At 39.3% G+C, this 17,368-nt stretch overlaps 1 protein-coding gene across 7 annotated transcripts in view; it reads right to left on the bottom strand.

The window, feature by feature from the left end:
- Positions 1 to 950: 950 nt before the first annotated feature.
- The window catches only part of arid1b (AT-rich interactive domain 1B), a 103,548-nt gene continuing 87,130 nt past the window's right edge, over positions 951 to 17,368 (bottom strand). For 5 of the 7 annotated variants that reach the window (XM_073855666.1, XM_073855671.1, XM_073855670.1 and 2 more), the window contains 9 exons: positions 17,051 to 17,258; positions 10,530 to 10,668; positions 10,308 to 10,456; positions 6,156 to 6,288; positions 5,956 to 6,075; positions 5,780 to 5,858; positions 4,603 to 5,347; positions 4,361 to 4,491; positions 951 to 4,152 (listed from right to left, as the gene is read on the bottom strand). In XM_073855666.1, the coding sequence (XP_073711767.1) occupies positions 2,392 to 4,152; positions 4,361 to 4,491; positions 4,603 to 5,347; positions 5,780 to 5,858; positions 5,956 to 6,075; positions 6,156 to 6,288; positions 10,308 to 10,456; positions 10,530 to 10,668; positions 17,051 to 17,258 (3,465 nt within the window). In that variant the 3' untranslated portion in view covers positions 951 to 2,391. The remainder of the gene's footprint in view (positions 4,153 to 4,360; positions 4,492 to 4,602; positions 5,348 to 5,779; positions 5,859 to 5,955; positions 6,076 to 6,155; positions 6,289 to 10,307; positions 10,457 to 10,529; positions 10,669 to 17,050; positions 17,259 to 17,368) is intronic. The other 2 variants (XM_073855668.1, XM_073855669.1) reach the window with 2 other exon arrangements.

The following is a 17,368-nucleotide window of genomic DNA, read 5'->3' as shown; positions in this document are numbered from 1 at the left end:
AATTTGCCCACAGTATACTGTCGAGTTTTTGAAAAATGTCAAAAAAATTTCTCAAAATATGTGTAAATATAAGATTTGTCACCAAAAATCATTCAATTTGCTGAAACACAGAGAAAGTTGTGGCCAAATTAAGACATAAAAAACAAAAATGGCATCAACATCCCATAAGGGTTAAACCTGTATGAATTTATTTTTTTTGATGAACACAAAAGGACATATTTTGATAAACGATGGTAAGCACACAGCTGATTGTAACCATTGACTTCCATAGTAGGAAAAACAAATATGATGGAAGTATTGAGAAAATTGATGAAAAAGATATTTTGATAAATGATGATAAGCACACAGTTGATGGTACCCGTTGAATTTTAACATATTTGTTTTTCCTACTATGGAAGTCAATAGATACAATCAGCTGTGTGCATTCAGAAAGCAAAAAATTTATATAGGTTTAAAACAACATGAGGATAAAACGATTTTTGGGTGAACTAACCCTTTAACAAATATAACAGTCCTTTAGCTGTTCAGTTTTTTCTACTAACTTGAAATGTAGAAAACTAAAGGCTTGCCGTTGTGCTAAATTGGCATCATGTGGTTTGGAATGCATAATAAAAGCAGTTTTCAGTGTCCTTGTAAAGCATGATTTCTTAGAAAAGAGGTCCGAAAGGCAATTTTTTTTACTGTGCCCTGCAGTGAATACTGAAGCTACACAAACATCATTTCTAAGTATACCGGTGATGTCTGTGCATTTATAGCTTGTGATCCGGTTAAACTAATGCAAGACAGCTGCAACACAGGGTTGTGTACCCATCGACCTTTACTTAGTAAATAACACTGCTTTTACCTTAATGTCTGCCAGGCTAATTACACCATTACAGTTTGACTTTTAGGTTGCACCCTTGATGTAATAAAACAGACGACACTCAAGAACAACAATCGCAGTGGTCGACCAAATTTCATGTACGTTTACTTTTAACATGTGGAACATGTATAAAGACTTTATACTGAATAAACAATGGTCATCAAATCATATGGAGCAAAAAGAGCTTACATAAAGAGTTGTACATATTTTTTGTTAAAATCAGTCATTTGGGGGTAACTTTCATTTTCACATTGAATTACATTTACGCCATCGGATGTTCAGTTCGCCAAAGGCCATTAGAGGGAGCCATCGCTAAATCTGTTAAATGCACAGGAAAGTCGTACGGGACGTTCGCATGGGATGCATTCTTGCATTGAAAACACCGAAGCACAGAAGGGATTTATTGGTGCAATATACCGTTGCTAATATACACAATATGCAAATGCTTATCCCTCGCCACCATGATACATCTGATTGGCATTCATTTAAATCAGACATTAGTATTGTGCAATAAAAACACCGTTTTAAAAACTGCAAAGACATCTGGCATGTATACAAATAAAAATTCACGCAAGAATGCATCCTGTGGTAAAAGTCCCTTACGCTTAAGAAGAGCACCCTCATCTGAAAAAATGACCCTTTTATATTATTTAGCAAAATGTCAATAGCATGTAGCATTAACTACTCACTTTGTATAATACCACATCTCCTGAAGAAAAAAAAAACGTGAAAAGGGGCCCATTTAATGTACAGTTCCTATATACAAATCGACCCACGGGTATAGAATAGAGAAGAGGATAACCGAAGCACTTTGAGTTCACCGTCAGTACAGTACGGCGGCACTAATATGGAAGCAAGTCGGTTTAAAACCAACACTCGCTTGATACTGGTGCGGTGAAACAGTGCAACACTGATAGTCTGATCCGAACATGGCCTGTGGTTCACATTTCGTCGTCTCCCCTCTGAGCCAGCTAAAACTATTGCACAATGCTTTTATCAGAGCTGTATACATGTATGTTTTAAAATCAGTGTTTTTTTGTTTGTTATTTCTTTTATCGCAACACATTGCAAGAGAAGTTCTATCTACAACATCTCACAATTTAAATAAATCTGCATTCCCCGAACAAACAAAGTCCCACAAAAAAAAATAAAACTAAACATAAAACAAAACACTGCATCGAAACGAAAACATTCTGAGAGCGAAAGCATTCTCGTAAAACTATGCCAACTTTGGTTAAAACAAACAAAAGAAAATACACAAGACGAAACGGAAATAAAAAAGGAATAGAAAAAAATGAAAAGTATTAAATATTCGTATTAAAATCATTTAAAAATCCAAAATGAAAACTGGGAAACGGGGCAGAGGAGCTATATATATTCTCTATATATTTATTTATTTGTATGTAAAAACATTTTTGTTTCTGTTCGTTTCCTTAAATAAAAATATAACACCGACAGTTCCGTGTGATCTCTGTGGCTCGGCTCGACCGCCCGTTTTCACGATAGCGCTACAGGCTCCTGTGTGCGTGTCACGAACGGCCGAGCTTAAACAGTACCTCACACAAGATGGCCGCCACGGCAGAGTTCAGCACGGAGGACAGCGAGATATCGAGCAGCCTGCTCTCGTAGAGCACAAACTCGGGCCTGTTCTCCTCCACCTGGGCCATGGCCAGCAGGGCTTTGGCGGCCCGACACATCATGTTGATGCTGGGTGGCTCAGAGTGCGTGGGGTGTCCCATGTGCAAGAGAGTGTGAGGACTCTGCTGATACTGTGCCACGGCAACACTGTCCTCCAGGAAACTTATCAAGGCCCCCACGCTGCCCTTCTGAATGGCGACGGCTCGGGCGGCAGTGGGGTCGCCCTGCGCCAGATTGGAGAGGACAGCTACGGCCATCTCGCGGCAGACCTGACTCTTTCGTTCGCCCACGTGCCGCACCAACGAGGCGAAGAGGCGCTCCTGTCTGGTGAAAGGAGGTGTGGCCAGTAGAAGGTCTACGTTGGAGTCTTGGATGCTCAGTTTGCACAGACACTCCAGCACCAACCTCTGCGGCGTGAGGGAGGAAAAGCCGTTCGCCGTGCAGAAGGGGTCCTGGGCCTCTGCGGAAGGGCACACCATCCAGTGGAGCAACCCGTTCAGGATCGGAAGGCAGATACTTTCTGGGTAAATAGACAGGTCGAGCTGTCCAGAAATGTTGGCTAGGGTGACCAAGGTGTTCTCTCTCAAGGCACCGAGGCAGTCCCACCACCACTCGTCCTTACTGCAAGCCAGACCTCGCTCTTCCTCGCGCTGGTAAGTGGGCGGCATCCTTTTTCGTTTCGGGTGCTCGTGGTGCAAGAGCACCAGCTTACCAAGAATGAGCACCAAACCTGGGTGCCGAGCCATTTCGCTGTCGTTGCCCGGGACGAAGGAAAGTCCACGAATGGTATTGGACACGCAAATGCAGCGCTTGGCCAGCTCATCCTGCCAGCCCTCTGCTACAGACAGAGGGGCTTCATCCCAGCATCGGGGCTCATCTTCCAGTAAGGTGATGCCACTCGGTTTCTCTCCGTAGCGGAAGGGGAACGTTTCGGTTTCACCTTCTGACAGAGACCCTGGAGCAGAACTTAGTATGTCATCGACAGTGGCAGTCACAGTTTCCTCCGAGGGTCCAGGAACTTCACTTTTCAATTCCTCAACCCTACTTGGCTCCTTCTCAACTGTGTTTAAATTTGCATGTGCCTCCATAATCTCTTGATTTTCCAAAGGCTTGCTTTCTTCCTCGTCCCTACGTCTCTCCAAATAGGTCTGGATGTGGGCAGTGGAGTCCCCTCCGCCAGCCTTCCAGTGCAGCAGGCCACTGGTAAACTCCCCAACTAGGCCTAGCAGCTCTGTGCGATCCTCTACTAGATCATCCACAGCCTCCCTCTCCTCTATCTTAATTGGCAACTTGTCATGCTTACTGGCTTGCTTGGGTCTCGGCTCTGATGGAGAACCCGGGTCTTTATTAACGTTCTTTTCTTCTTCGTCATGCTTTCCTTCTTCGGTCTCCTCCTTCTTCTCCTTTATGTCTGCTGATGCTAAACCGCTGGTCTGAGGTTTCTCAGGCTCCGAGTCCAATTGCTTGTCCACTTGTTCAGATTGACTTTTTGGGTCTTGATTCGAAGGTTGATCTTTCTCGGTGGGCTCTGAACAGGAACCTAGAAGAGTTTTCTGACCATCGGTGCCAACTTCATATTCCTCAAGGATCCCAAAGATCTCTATCAGACACCTTCTGAAATACTCAACAATGAGCTCCAAGAAACCGGGCAACTAGAAAAGCAAACAGAAAATCCATTGTGTTATGTTAAGGCTGATTCACAAAAGGTGTCAAAACGTTTTAGGGCATTAGGGTTAGAAAAAAAAATGCTTACAGACTTGGCAAAAATCATAAAAAGTTCTCTACAAAGATTTTTGATCAAGATTGGCACCTTTACCATGGACAACAACGCAGTTGTGCGATTGTGCTTTTAAAACTTACCTGGGAAAGGGTAAAGGAAGACACTGTGCTATCATCATAAAGCAGGATGTTTATAGTATCTAGGGCCCATGTGCTCTCCGCAAGCAAACCAGACTTCAAAGACATCATCACACGCCAAGCCTCTGGTGTGCCTATAAGATATGAGCCAAGAATTTTATTACAAACAGACCATTCAGAGACGGTTTCTTATAAAGCTTATTCACAGCACCTCTTGTGAAGTATGACCACTGCAAGAGACTTACCAATGTCTTTGGATGTTAACCTTCGGCGAGGTTTAAGCTGGGGCTGCGTAGCCTCCACAGAGTCCAGTGGGAAATTGACCTCTCGATGAATTGTTGGAAAGCCTTGACCACTCTGTGATCCTGGCCCTGTACCCGGGCCACCCGGCTTCTGCATCTGCTTCATCATATGAGCTTTATTGGGTGACATAGAGCCGCTCACAGGCCGAGGGAACGGCGCGGGGCTCGGTACTCGAGATATGTGATTTGGCATAGCAGGAGGAGATTGGTAGGAAGATGGCGGTTGCCGGCTGTTCATGGGAGGCATGGAACTGGAAGAGGAAGAAGAGTGGGGCGGGTACGGGGACTGACGCTGAACAGGCCACTGACCGTCCTGGTTGATCCTGGCTTCCGGATCATCCGCACGGCTCATGGAGTGGTAGGGTGCCCCGTGACCTTGCCGGCCGGGGTAAGGGTAGTTCATGTCGGATCTGGCATGCCACATGTTCCCCTGGTGCCCACCGCTGGAATTGGAGGCTGGGGGTGGTCCACCACTCATCATGCTGTGCTGGGGAAGTCCCTGTCCACCGGGGTGAATGCGATCACGTCCGTATGGATAAGAGAACGGGCCTTGCATGGGCCTACGATCTGGGTAGCTGTACTGGCCATACATTTCAGGCTGCTGGCCACCGTATTGCATACCGTAGGCTTCGCTCTCGTGCCGTTTAGCAGGAGGGCCGTACATCCCTTCCCCAGGCCGCTTGTAACCCTGCAAATCCAATCAAAGAGAACGTCTTATCTAGGGCCGAAAGAAATACCGAAATTATTGAAATATTGCAAGCTGTCATATCCCAATGGTTTGCGATAACTAAATGCGTATGAAATTTACAAAAAAATTTAGGTCGATGCCCATTGCAGTGAGATCAGTGAGACAGACGTTGTGTTGCTTTCTTTTCCAAAATATAATGTGAAGCATGTATATATTTTCAGTTTTTAAATATATTTTATTTAAATTCAATTTACAAATGTAAAGCCTTATCATTTCAGTACCATCTATATATCGTATACACAGTTTTTTCCTGTGTCTATTGTTTTGTGCTTAAACAAACCTTATATTATCCTATCACAGTTTTTGAGCTGCTTTGCAACACTGCAAAATTGTCAAAAATGTTACAAAACTAAAACTGAATCAGCTACTGACCTGCTGTTGGGGATACATCCCATGTCCACTGTATGGCATGCTGTGAGGGTACTGCTGCCCATAACCGTCATGTCCATGTCTATTATAAAACACACACACACAAAAAAGGGTATTTAGCAAAAATACATTCATACATTCATATCATTCAATGTTTATCAATGGTGATGACGTTTTACCTCTGATGAGAGGGATATCTACTGCCTGAGAACATGCTGGGATCACTGTTGGAAGGCACCATGTTGTTCTGATTTCCAGAGGGAATAATCCCACCCTCTGGACCCATGACATGGTCTGGCCTGTGGACATACACATTACATGATTCATATGCTATCTTAACATTTTGTACTTTATTAAAGCAGTAAATCAACTGTCCTACCTTCTTTCGAAGCCAGGGTTGTAGGGATACTGGGGCCGCGGGCCCATACCCATTCCTGACGGAGGTCCACGTGAATACATATCCTGCATGCCACTGCCTGGCATCTGCCCTTGCATATAGGGCTCAGAACCACCTGGTAAGAAATTAATACTTATCTTAAAATGAATTTTAAACCCATTTACCTCTTTAATGTGTGACCCTGGACCACAAAACCAATCTTGAAGTGAGTTCGGCCAAACATGAAAATTACCCAATGATTTATCCCCCTCAAACCATCCGAGTTACACATGTCCATCCTTTACATGCGAACACATATTCAGAAAATGTTCTAGCTCTTTCAATCTTTATGACAGATGAATAGGGTCCAGCTCCTTCAAGCACAAAAAATGTGCATCCATCCTTCACAGAAGTAATCCCCACGGCTCCAGTGGGATAAATAAAAGCCTAATGATGCTAATCAATGCGAATTTGTAAGAGAAATATCCATATTCAAAACTTTACAAATGAAAATAATTAGCTTCCGGTAACGCAGCCATCTAAAACACCGCATTCAGCTTTTACTTGGCTCCCTGCTTTGTCACAACTAAAAGTACATACTATAGAGATCATCATGGGTCCACTTATGGCGCTTTTCCATTACATAGTACCCCACAGTTTAGTTTAGGTCAGGTCAGCTCACCTCACTTTGGCGTGGTTAGCTTTTCCATTGAGTTTAGTATCACTTCGCAGTGGGAGGGATTATAGGCGTGTCGTTATATTTGCGCTGCATACTGCTGTGACATCATACAAGTGAGAGCGTTGTTGTTCATTCCCATACATTTATTTATTTCTCATTCCGCCACAAAATTAAAATTGGCCACAACAAATAGATGTTTGCACATCGCGTTTATAACTACCTCTGTCTCACATGACAGTTTCTGTTCAAACACACGTGGCGTCAGTTGACGGCGCTCCGCTGAGCCTCATTGAAGTTGCATTTAAGCATACATAATGCGGACGTGCACGTCGCGAATGTGCCGCCACAAACTGTTTTTCATCGCTAAAAGGGAGTTTGGAAACTTATAACAGAGCACAGATAACAACATGTTTGCTCGAGACCGCGCAAGCTAGCAGTAAGCTAAAGCTAATCTCTTACATTATAGCGATGACGCTGATGACGATTCTTTCAGACCAATCAGTGATCTACAGTGTTTTCGCATCACGTTTTGGTATCAGCTCGGGTCGCTTGGAACCCCAACCGAGGTGGTACGAAAAAAGTATTGGGTACTACGTACTGCACCCAATGGAAAAGCTCCCAAAAGTAAGCTGACCCGACCCAAACTGAACCAAACCGTGGGGGTGCTATGCAATGGAAAAGCGCCATTTGATCCGAAAACCCGAGGTCCGACTCGAGACCCGAGTGGTTTCGGGTCTAAAAGTTTCATGGGTCGGATATGATATTAGTGACCTCGGGTAATGTGTTTTTGCTGAACGGACCCGAGTCCGACAAGACCCTAACTATCTTGCGTGGGTGCATCTAGTCCCCCCCGCAAAGAGCAATAGCGACATAGTGTGGCTGACAGAAGGTTAACTTTAGTTGAGCCAGACCTGTCAATTAATTTAAAGTGCACACTGTAGTGGTTACCAGGCCCGGATTGGCCATAGGGAGAACCGGAAGAATTCCCGGTGGGCCGGTCTGTTTTTTTGGGGCACGAGGGCCGGTGTTATCATGCCACCAGGTTGAAGGTTGCTGTCCCTATGCTGACAGCACTCACAGCAGCCCCATTCGCGTAATTTGCACCCCCACCACTTTATGCCCACGTTGATTGTGCCCCGACTCCCGACCACGGAGTAATTCCTGCGTTCATAATCATAATTAGGGTTCAAAAACATCTAAAACGCATGGACAACGCAGGACGCGCCGCTTTCTTCTGCTTTTCAAAGCGCTCAAAATTGCCACTGTGTCGAGGGGTCAGACTCTGGTCTAATTTTGCCAGTTTTTTTTTTAATTTTTGTATTTATTTATGCACGTCGGGTTTGGGTAAAAAGTGTTTTGGGTGATTTTGGGTCGTGTACATTGATACTGTCTCCTGAATGCCGAGGTGTCTAAGATGGCGGCATTTTTGGAAGCTAATTTATTTCCTTAAATAAAGTTTTGAATATGGATATGATTTCTCTTATAAAATCGCATCGATTACAGAAGGCCTTTATTTATCTCCCTGGAGCCGTGTGGATTACTTTTGTGAAGGATGGATGCACATTCTTTGTGCTTGAAGGAAGCAGACCCCATATTCATCCATTATAAAAATTGAAAGAGCTAGGACATTTAAAGGCGGGGTCTATGATCTCTCTGAAAGCTAATGTTGATATTTAAAATCACCTAAACAAACACACCCTACCCCAATAGAATCTGGACCTTCTTTTGATAGACCCGTCCCTCACATACGCAACCCGGCAAGGATGTCAGTTAGTAGATACGCCCCTTACTGCTGATTGGCTACAAGTGTGTTTTGGTAGTCGGCCCGGCTCCTTTTTCCAAAAATTTAATTTTGGCCGAAATATCCCTTTAAGTAGCATGGGTGTGCATGTGGCAAAAGCAAACAAAACATTGTATGATCATAGATTTTTCGTTTATGCCAAAATCCATTAGGTATGTTCATTAGATATTAGTAAAAATCATGTTCAATGAAGATATTTTGCAAATTTCCTACCGTAAATATATAAAAACCCAAGTAGATGCAGTTGTTAATGACTTCTTTAAAGGCGATTTCTTAATATATTAAGAATATTCAAATTTCTTAAGATATTCAAATAGTTGTATCTCGTCCTATCCTAACAAACCATACATCAATGGATATGTATACATCTCAATATTTTTTTAAACTGACCCTTATGACTGGTTTGTGGTCCATGGTCACATATAAGAAAAAATATGATCGGTCTCGGTCTAACTAAATGTTGAAAACATCCAGATCAGGACCAGATTGAACCCAGAGCTGCAAGAAAGTTGATTGTGGAGAGGATATTTTGTTTGAATATTTTACAATTTTTTTGTATTAAATTTTTTGAGCATCTATCCCCTGTGAAACCAACATTGTTACTAAAACATAGAGGCAGAAGGCGAAGTTCATTCTCAAATGTGTCTCTATGTATTCCAATATGAATGCTTTTATTATCTTTTGTAAACTGTAATTTAGAACATTTTTAATGTCAGGTGGTACAACCAATCATTGTCTATTTGCCAGAATTAGAACAAATCATTAGCTGAAATTTTAATTCATAACATTTATTTAAAAAGATTAAGCTTATATATAAACACTTGGGTCAATGACAAGCTCCTAAAAACGTATTTTTTACAAATCTTTTAAAATGGATGTAATGCATATTTTTGATTCAGGAACAAGGTGTTTTTATTAAAGTTTTATTGAACATTTTTAATGTCAGGTGGTACAACCAATCATTGTCTATTTGCCAGTTTTAATGCGCACCTTGTGTCATTATTTGTTTATTTAGTGGCATTTAAAAGTATAATCCTAAAAATAGTTGTGTAAAACTAATTTACCATAAAACTAATATTTGGGTATCATAAATTTAAGAACAATAATTAAGAATAATTAAGAAAAAATAACCATAGACAACCTTATTTCTTAGGAGCATTCATGGCAGTTGCTCTCATTTGACTTTGTGGTTGCACCACCTGACCTCTGCATTGAATGTACATTCAACAGACGACTTCTTGGATGCTGGTATAAGCTTTTGCCTGCGATATCAAATTCATAAATATACTTTTTAAATACCATTAAAATGTGTTTGGTAAATAGCATTTTTTCTAATTTCAAAGGTCTTAAACATAAATTAAGTATCTTCATTTATTAATTTATTAACATTAACTGATACAGATTTGATACAGTCTGTAAACATTAGCCTGAAAAAGCCTAAATAACAACGTGTCTATTGGTGATAGAAATATTTTAATTGATAAAAAAGGACGAACTAAAGTAAATACATTTGCATTTATTATTAAAAGTAAATAAGTTGCATTTTGATTTCATGTTGACTATAACCAGCAGACACTAGAGGGCAGCAGCATCCAAGCAATTGGGTACCTCAAACCAAACATTAGGAGGCTGCTGTGATCAGATCTAAAACCAGCCAGTACCACCAACAACACACCTTTTCTGACTGCTCCATACGGCTCCTTACTGGGGTCAAACTGCATTCTAGTGCTGGCATCTCCACTGCCTCCATGCATGGTGCTTCTCTTCTGATAGGCTGGATCACTGCTTTCAGAGAAAGGGTCTTGTACGCTCACTCCACTGTTTCTGGAGTAAAAAGACAATCAGTACACGATGCACACAGTGGAGTAGCACACTAAACATAACATCGACAGCACACCTGGCACTCGGCTGAGGAGCGGCTTGTCCGTGCGGTGTGGTTGCTGGTGTTGGAGGCTTCAAGTCCCCTGGCATCTCTGTCATAGTGCTGCTGCCAGTTGACTGAGGAGTCTGAGGGCCCTGGAAAGAGCCTGAGTTTGCTGTAAAAGACATGAAGTAGGTTTGTTAAACTAAAGAAGAAACATTCGAGACAGGCATGAATAAGGTTTTGTTGCAATTAGGGATGCATCGATATATCGGCCTAAAGACGGTTTCGGCGGAAGCACGTGCGGTTACGCGTCTGGAAGGAACTTAACTTCCGGTCTCTGTCTGGCAGACTCTATTGTTATTGATTCTTTGCTGAAGTTTACCAGAAGTTCCACGAAAGCCGTTTTTTATGTTGTTACTGCTGAAACCGTCTATAATCGGTATCGGCAGATGAAAGTATTTTTTCTCCCTATTAGACATCGACCGATTATATCCTGACAATCAAAATGGATGAAAATGCACCAAATCTCATGCTGTGTGATTATTTTAAATTGGGTGACAATGATTTGCACTTCTAGGATTTCATAACTGGTGTTTGGCTAGTTACTTAAAAAATGTAATTTCTTTTAAAAGTAATATTATTACTTTACTTAATACTCCCAGCCAACAGTAATTAGTTACACTACTAGTTACATTACTTTCCATTACACCCCCAAAAATTGGTAATTGCATAATTTTGGCAGTCTGGGAATCCATAAAAGTTACAGTTATATGAAGAGTACAACTAGCTCAAACTATTTTTTAAACAGCTTCTGTAATTTAATAAAGCATTATTATATATACTTAAATCTGCAATAGGGCTCAAGCAGGTGGAACCAACAGAACATTAACAAAAAAGAGCCAACTCCCTGCGTTGGTGACAAGTAATTAGCCATTTTTTTTGTTAACTGCAATATTATTACAAAACATGTTTAGTAATTAGTTACACTATTAGTTACCAGGAAAAGTAATACTATTTCAGTAACTAATTACTGCCCAACATGGTTCATATAACATAATGATTATGGAATAAAGCATTTTTCAAACACTTTGTCAGCTGAACCGATTTACCTAAATTATTTACTTGAAGTACCCCCTGAGATTTTAAGTTAACTTTTTTTTATTTAATAGCACATTTGCATATTAACTTTCTTTTCATCCATATAAAGTTTTTCTATTATTAGTATTTTACAAAGTTATTGTTTTAATTACAGTTAACTTACCTAATAAAATCAAATAAAATCTACTTAATAATGCATGAAAAATGTGTTAAATAATTAAGTAAATGTCACTTAATTATTTTCATTTTAGAAGTTTGAATTATTTTAATCATTTAGGTATGGTCTATAACTTTTTTTGAATATTGAAGCAACGCTGTCCTAAAAATATTAAATAAATCTCATTTACTCTGTTCTATATGGTAGATTGTATTTACTATTTGTTATTTTTATCAATTATTCCTTACGTAAACCTTTATGACATTTTATTAACAAATATTTAAGTAATTCCTATTCTGTAAAAAAGCTTAAAAATATCCAAATATTCAGGCGCCAAGGATTGTGGGTATTCCTTACAACATGTGCAAATAAACTTAAGTTAATTTTCCTTGAATGTTTTAGTTTAATGCATTTTATAAGCTTAAGTTAAATGAACTCAGATTTTTGACTTGAACGCACTTAAGTTTTTGATTAAAATTTACTTAATTATTTTAGGACTATGTGCAGTGACTAAAAACAGTTAAATAATTCAAGTATATGTATATATATTTAATAATTAATTAATTAATTGTGCATTTAATATCATTTTACTTCTCAATAATGTTAATATTACTATGTAGAAATGATGAGGGTTAATCCAATATATTTTACTACACTAAAATGTTTGTTTTTTCAATGTGACATGCAGATTAAACAAATAAAATGTTTCTTTTGTTAGTAAGTGTTTTATTTTGATTACAATTTAATTGTTAGCAATTAATTAAATGTTTTACTTCAACCCCTGCAATTCCCTTGCAAACCATCTCGGCACAAAAATTTTGCATCAGTGTATCCCTAGTTGCAACGGTGAAAAAAAACACCTTTGGAAAATTAAATTGTGCACTGAAAATGGTTTGCGGTTGCATTCATTTCCTGAATCAAAGAGTTTTAATTGTGCATTACCAAATTAAAATATACAAAGTAGAGATTTCCAAATATTTTAATTTAAATCCCATTTTGCTTTATGCAAGACATTTCTTTTCTCTGACATTTTGAAGCTACAAAATGCATTAATCAGTTCCCCCGAGCTCCAGGAAAAGAAATCTCACAATTCCCAGAGTGCATTTCCATAATCCAATAACATTTGAATACACTAGTTATTAATTTCAATAGAAATTCAATGGCATAAAAGGACACCACCCTAATAACTTCTGAAATTTCCACGGCTCAGTTGATGCAAAGTAATAAAACCAATTTGCATTTCTCTCTGCAGCTCAGAGCGGTAAAAGACTTCAAAAGATGTCAGAGCGCCGAGAAGAAAGCCAACTGGGTTGAAGGGAATGAAAGACGGACTGCTTTACGAGTCCTTGATCTGTTGCCAGCCACAAAACCTTCTTACTGCACTGAAAATAAACAATACATGCCGTTATGCTGTAATGCTTCCAGTCATGTGACCGCAAGTGACCTTACACATATATTTACACAGAGAGAGAGAGAGAGGAAGTGCTGCCTCACTGGTCTGGAGCGAGCGAGCGAGGGGTCGAACTGAGGTCACTTTTGTTTTTATCCCACACTCCTCCCCCATTAATCTTCTCTGAGGGAATCCCCCCTGCTGTTTGACAGCTCTCTCTCACTTCCTGTGACATCATCAGCCATTAGCCTAAGGGAGGGGAGATCCTTCAGCTGGCTGCTTGACAGCTCTCGCTTGCCCCACATCCCCAGTCTTTTTTTCTCTCTCTCTCTCGGTTTGATTCAGTCACCTGTCAGATATTTATAGCTCCGTCTACAGCTGCTTTGAATTCATTATAAGGCAGGCAGACCACAGCGACATGTGGGTGATGCAGACAAATCATGGGAAGCAAAGAAAATGATATTATTCTCCAGAGGCATCTTTGACAGATAGTCCAGAGCATCACCACAAATCACAGCGACTCATCCCGGCGAGTAAGGGAGGAAAAAATACAGAGAAACATTTTTCGAATGCAAGTGATGCCCACGCAAAAGTAAATCTAAATGTTGGTATGTAGTTGCTAGGACGTTTCTAAGGTGGATTCTTGTTGGCCCAAATACAAATCAATGAAACTTTGATGCTCCAAATCTCATCCGATTACGAGATCACAGACAGGCTAAAAAAATTACAGCACATATTAACATAGTAACAGTGATTAGATATACATTATTTTAAACCCTTAAGAGATCCTTAAAAAAACTTATGTATGTGTTCCTAAGGCCAAAAAAATGACACGTTCCCAAAAACTGCTCTAAAAATATTTCCACTTTAATCAAGTCAATTTTTAAACTACTTTTGCTTGAAACATACATATTAAATACTAATTCAATTTGTGAAACATTTAACCCATTATATGCCAGTTTGTTTACATTAATCCATGTTTTTAACAGGAAAAAAATAAATATTTTCCAAAAATAATATTTGAACTACCATGTGATTATTATTATTAGACCCTGGGATGGGTCAAAGGTTTGTAGCAACATTGATTTTGATGCATTGTTATTTGTAAATTTTATTAAAAAAAAACTCACACTTGTGATCCTGAGGCCAAAAATGACACCTTCCCAAAAACTGCTCTAAAAATATTATACATCAATTTTTTTTCACTTTAATCAAGTCAATTTTTAAACTACTTTTGCTTGAAACATACATATTAAATACTAATTCAATTTGTGAAACATTTAACCCATTATATGCCAGTTTGTTTACATTAATCCATGTTTTTAACAGGAAAAAAATAAATATTTTCCAAAAATAATATTTGAACTACCATGTGATTATTATTATTAGACCCTGGGATGGGTCAAAGATTTGTAGCAACATTGATTTTGATGCATTGTTATTTGTAAATTTTATTAAAAAAAAACTCACATTTGTGATCCTGAGGCCAAAAATGACACCTTCCCAAAAACTGCTCTAAAAATATTATACATAAATTTTTTTTTCACTTTAATCAAGTCAATTTTTAAACTACTTTTGCTTGAAACATACATATTAAATACTAATTCAATTTGTGAAACATTTAACCCATTATATGCCAGTTTGTTTACATTAATCCATGTTTTTAACAGGAAAAAAATAAATATTTTCCAAAAATAATATTTGAACTACCATGTGATTATTATTATTAGACCCTGGGATGGGTCAAAGATTTGTAGCAACATTGATTTTGATGCATTGTTATTTGTAAATTTTATTAAAAAAAAACTCACACTTGTGATCCTGAGGCCAAAAATGACACCTTCCCAAAAACTGCTCTAAAAATATTATACATCAATTTTTTTCCACTTTAATCAAGTCAATTTTTAAACTACTTTTGCTTGAAACATACATATCAAATATTAATTACATTTGTGGAAATTTTAACCCTTTATTTTCCATTAATCCATGTTTTTAACAGAACAAATATCAAATCAAAAACATCATGCAATCAAAACCTGAAGGCCAGTAGTCCAAAATGATATATTGACATAAAGGTATGCATTACTTATGTTAAGATAAATGGGAGAGTCAAAAATGGTAGTTTTAATGGTTTTCAATGGCCCTAGGATCATGTGTGTCGGTTTTTGCGTAGCTTAGCCAGTTTAAGCTAATTTAAAGGGGGGGTTTAATGGTATTTCAAGCATTCTGACTTATTAACACAGTTATAGAGTTGTTTCCTCATGCTAAACGTAGGCAAAGTGTCAAAACAGCAGTTGGACGTGTTACAGAGTATTTCTGTGCCGAACGCACTTCGCCAGGGTTCGTACAAGTTTCGGCAAGTTTTTTTCGATTACAGTTCTAACTGACGTTTCAGGGGTTTTCGATACGCATCACTTCTTTATATGGGCTTCCACCGGAAAACTTCCCCTGGAAAACCCCGCCCACCCGTCAATCAGCGGGAGACGCTGCTAGCAGCTTATCACGCCACTCAGCTTTGTTTAATTTCAAAAGTCAACAATGGCACGAAAGAAGAAGTGTGTTTTTGGATGTAAGGAGAAGAGATCCAGCCTTATGGAAACAATGGATATAGTTTATTATCCGGGGTAGCAGCTGAGTTTTGCGTGTGTGTTTGATGCGGTGGATTTTCAGAACCGGGTCATGACGAGTTACACGTGGTAAGACGTCTGTCTTATGTTGGAAATAGGCGCGTGCATATTATATAAATGACACAAACATGTAGTGAATCATAAGTTAAAACAGTGTTGTATAGTGTTGCATGACTCGTACTCGCTCCTCCCGCAGTAGTAACTCCTCCTTCTTCATTTTTTCGTACGTTATCGGAAAGATTCGGTAAAGCTAATCTTTCTTTTATAAATCTGATTAAACTGATTAGACTCTTCAGAGATATAAAGGATGTCATACTACTCTATAGGTACTCCAGATTAACATCAGAAATGCAGAAACAGCGTGTTACGTGAGCTTTAAAAAACTGACACTAAAATTCATAAAAAATGATTAACCTCTGGCAATTTAGGGCAATATTCATTCATCACAGTCAAAATGGTTTAAAAATCAAAATGGTGCAAAATATCCCTAGGATCTCTTAAGGGTTAAAGTTTGGGTAAAGTCATTTTAGAGATTTGTTTCTAAACACATTATAAATGTTAGCTATGTATGGCTTAAACATGTTGCAAAGACTGTACTGAATTCTGGAGTTAAACAGTTTTTCACCTTTCTGTGTTATGGATGTTACGCCCCTAACACAATTGTGAACATCCATTTACTTTGTAGTGGTATTTGAAAGTTGAAAGAGACCTGTCAGCTTTCCCGGGAGTAGGCAGTGTTCGAATTATGTCAAAGATTATGGCGGGTCCCCTAGCTAAGCCTCAACCCCCACTGGCCTAGGATTAGTTTATTACTTTATAGGGGATCCTTAAAGGAGGTCTGGGACCACCCCAGTCCCCCCTCAATTTGAACACTGCAAGTAGCTGTGGTTTTAGCACAGACAGCCGACACGCCCCCAGCGGCTGATGGCAGAGAATCCTGCCTGTTTTTAATTTTTTTTTTTACATTTTCTGTGGTGAGAACACATTTAATTTTAGACTTTATTCAGGGTTCCTACACCTTGGTTAACTTCAAATTCAAGGAACTTTCAAGGACTAAATGTGGGGACACATTTCAAGTGAGAGCAAGGTTACATCGTGTTACCTTTTAAGATACATTGTTACAGTTCCTTTTCGAGGGAACTCGCGCTGCGTCAATGACCTGTATGTATATTTTCAAAAACTTCCCAGGGCCTTGAATTATTTCCCCCAGATTCACAAACGTTTAAGGATTTCAAGGACCTGTGGGAAGCCTGTTTATTAGAAATTTGTTCAAGATCTTTACCAGGTGAGGGCGGCTGGATCTTGGCATGTTGCTTCTTGCCGTCTCCTGTGTTGAAGACGTCGGGCGGAGGCTCTTCTCCACGCTCCACCTTACATTCGTAAGCAAACAGGTATTGGATGTACTGCTTCTTCAGAGAACTGGCTGAATTGCTGGACGTCCCCACGTTCAAGAGGGTGGAGAGCTCTTTCCATTTTTTGTTCTTGTTTACCTGTTCAAGAGGTCAAAGGATTCATAAATGACCTTTTCTTTGTCCTCACATCTATATGGTTAAAATCTGAAAGGATGTTTCAGACTATGTTTCAATTAAGAGGCACATAT

This window comes from Misgurnus anguillicaudatus, chromosome 18 (genome assembly GCF_027580225.2).
Source record: "Misgurnus anguillicaudatus chromosome 18, ASM2758022v2, whole genome shotgun sequence".
Taxonomy (NCBI): Eukaryota; Metazoa; Chordata; class Actinopteri; order Cypriniformes; family Cobitidae; genus Misgurnus; species Misgurnus anguillicaudatus.
Note: the sequence above shows the minus strand (reverse complement) of the source record. Positions and strands in the feature narration are given on the sequence as shown.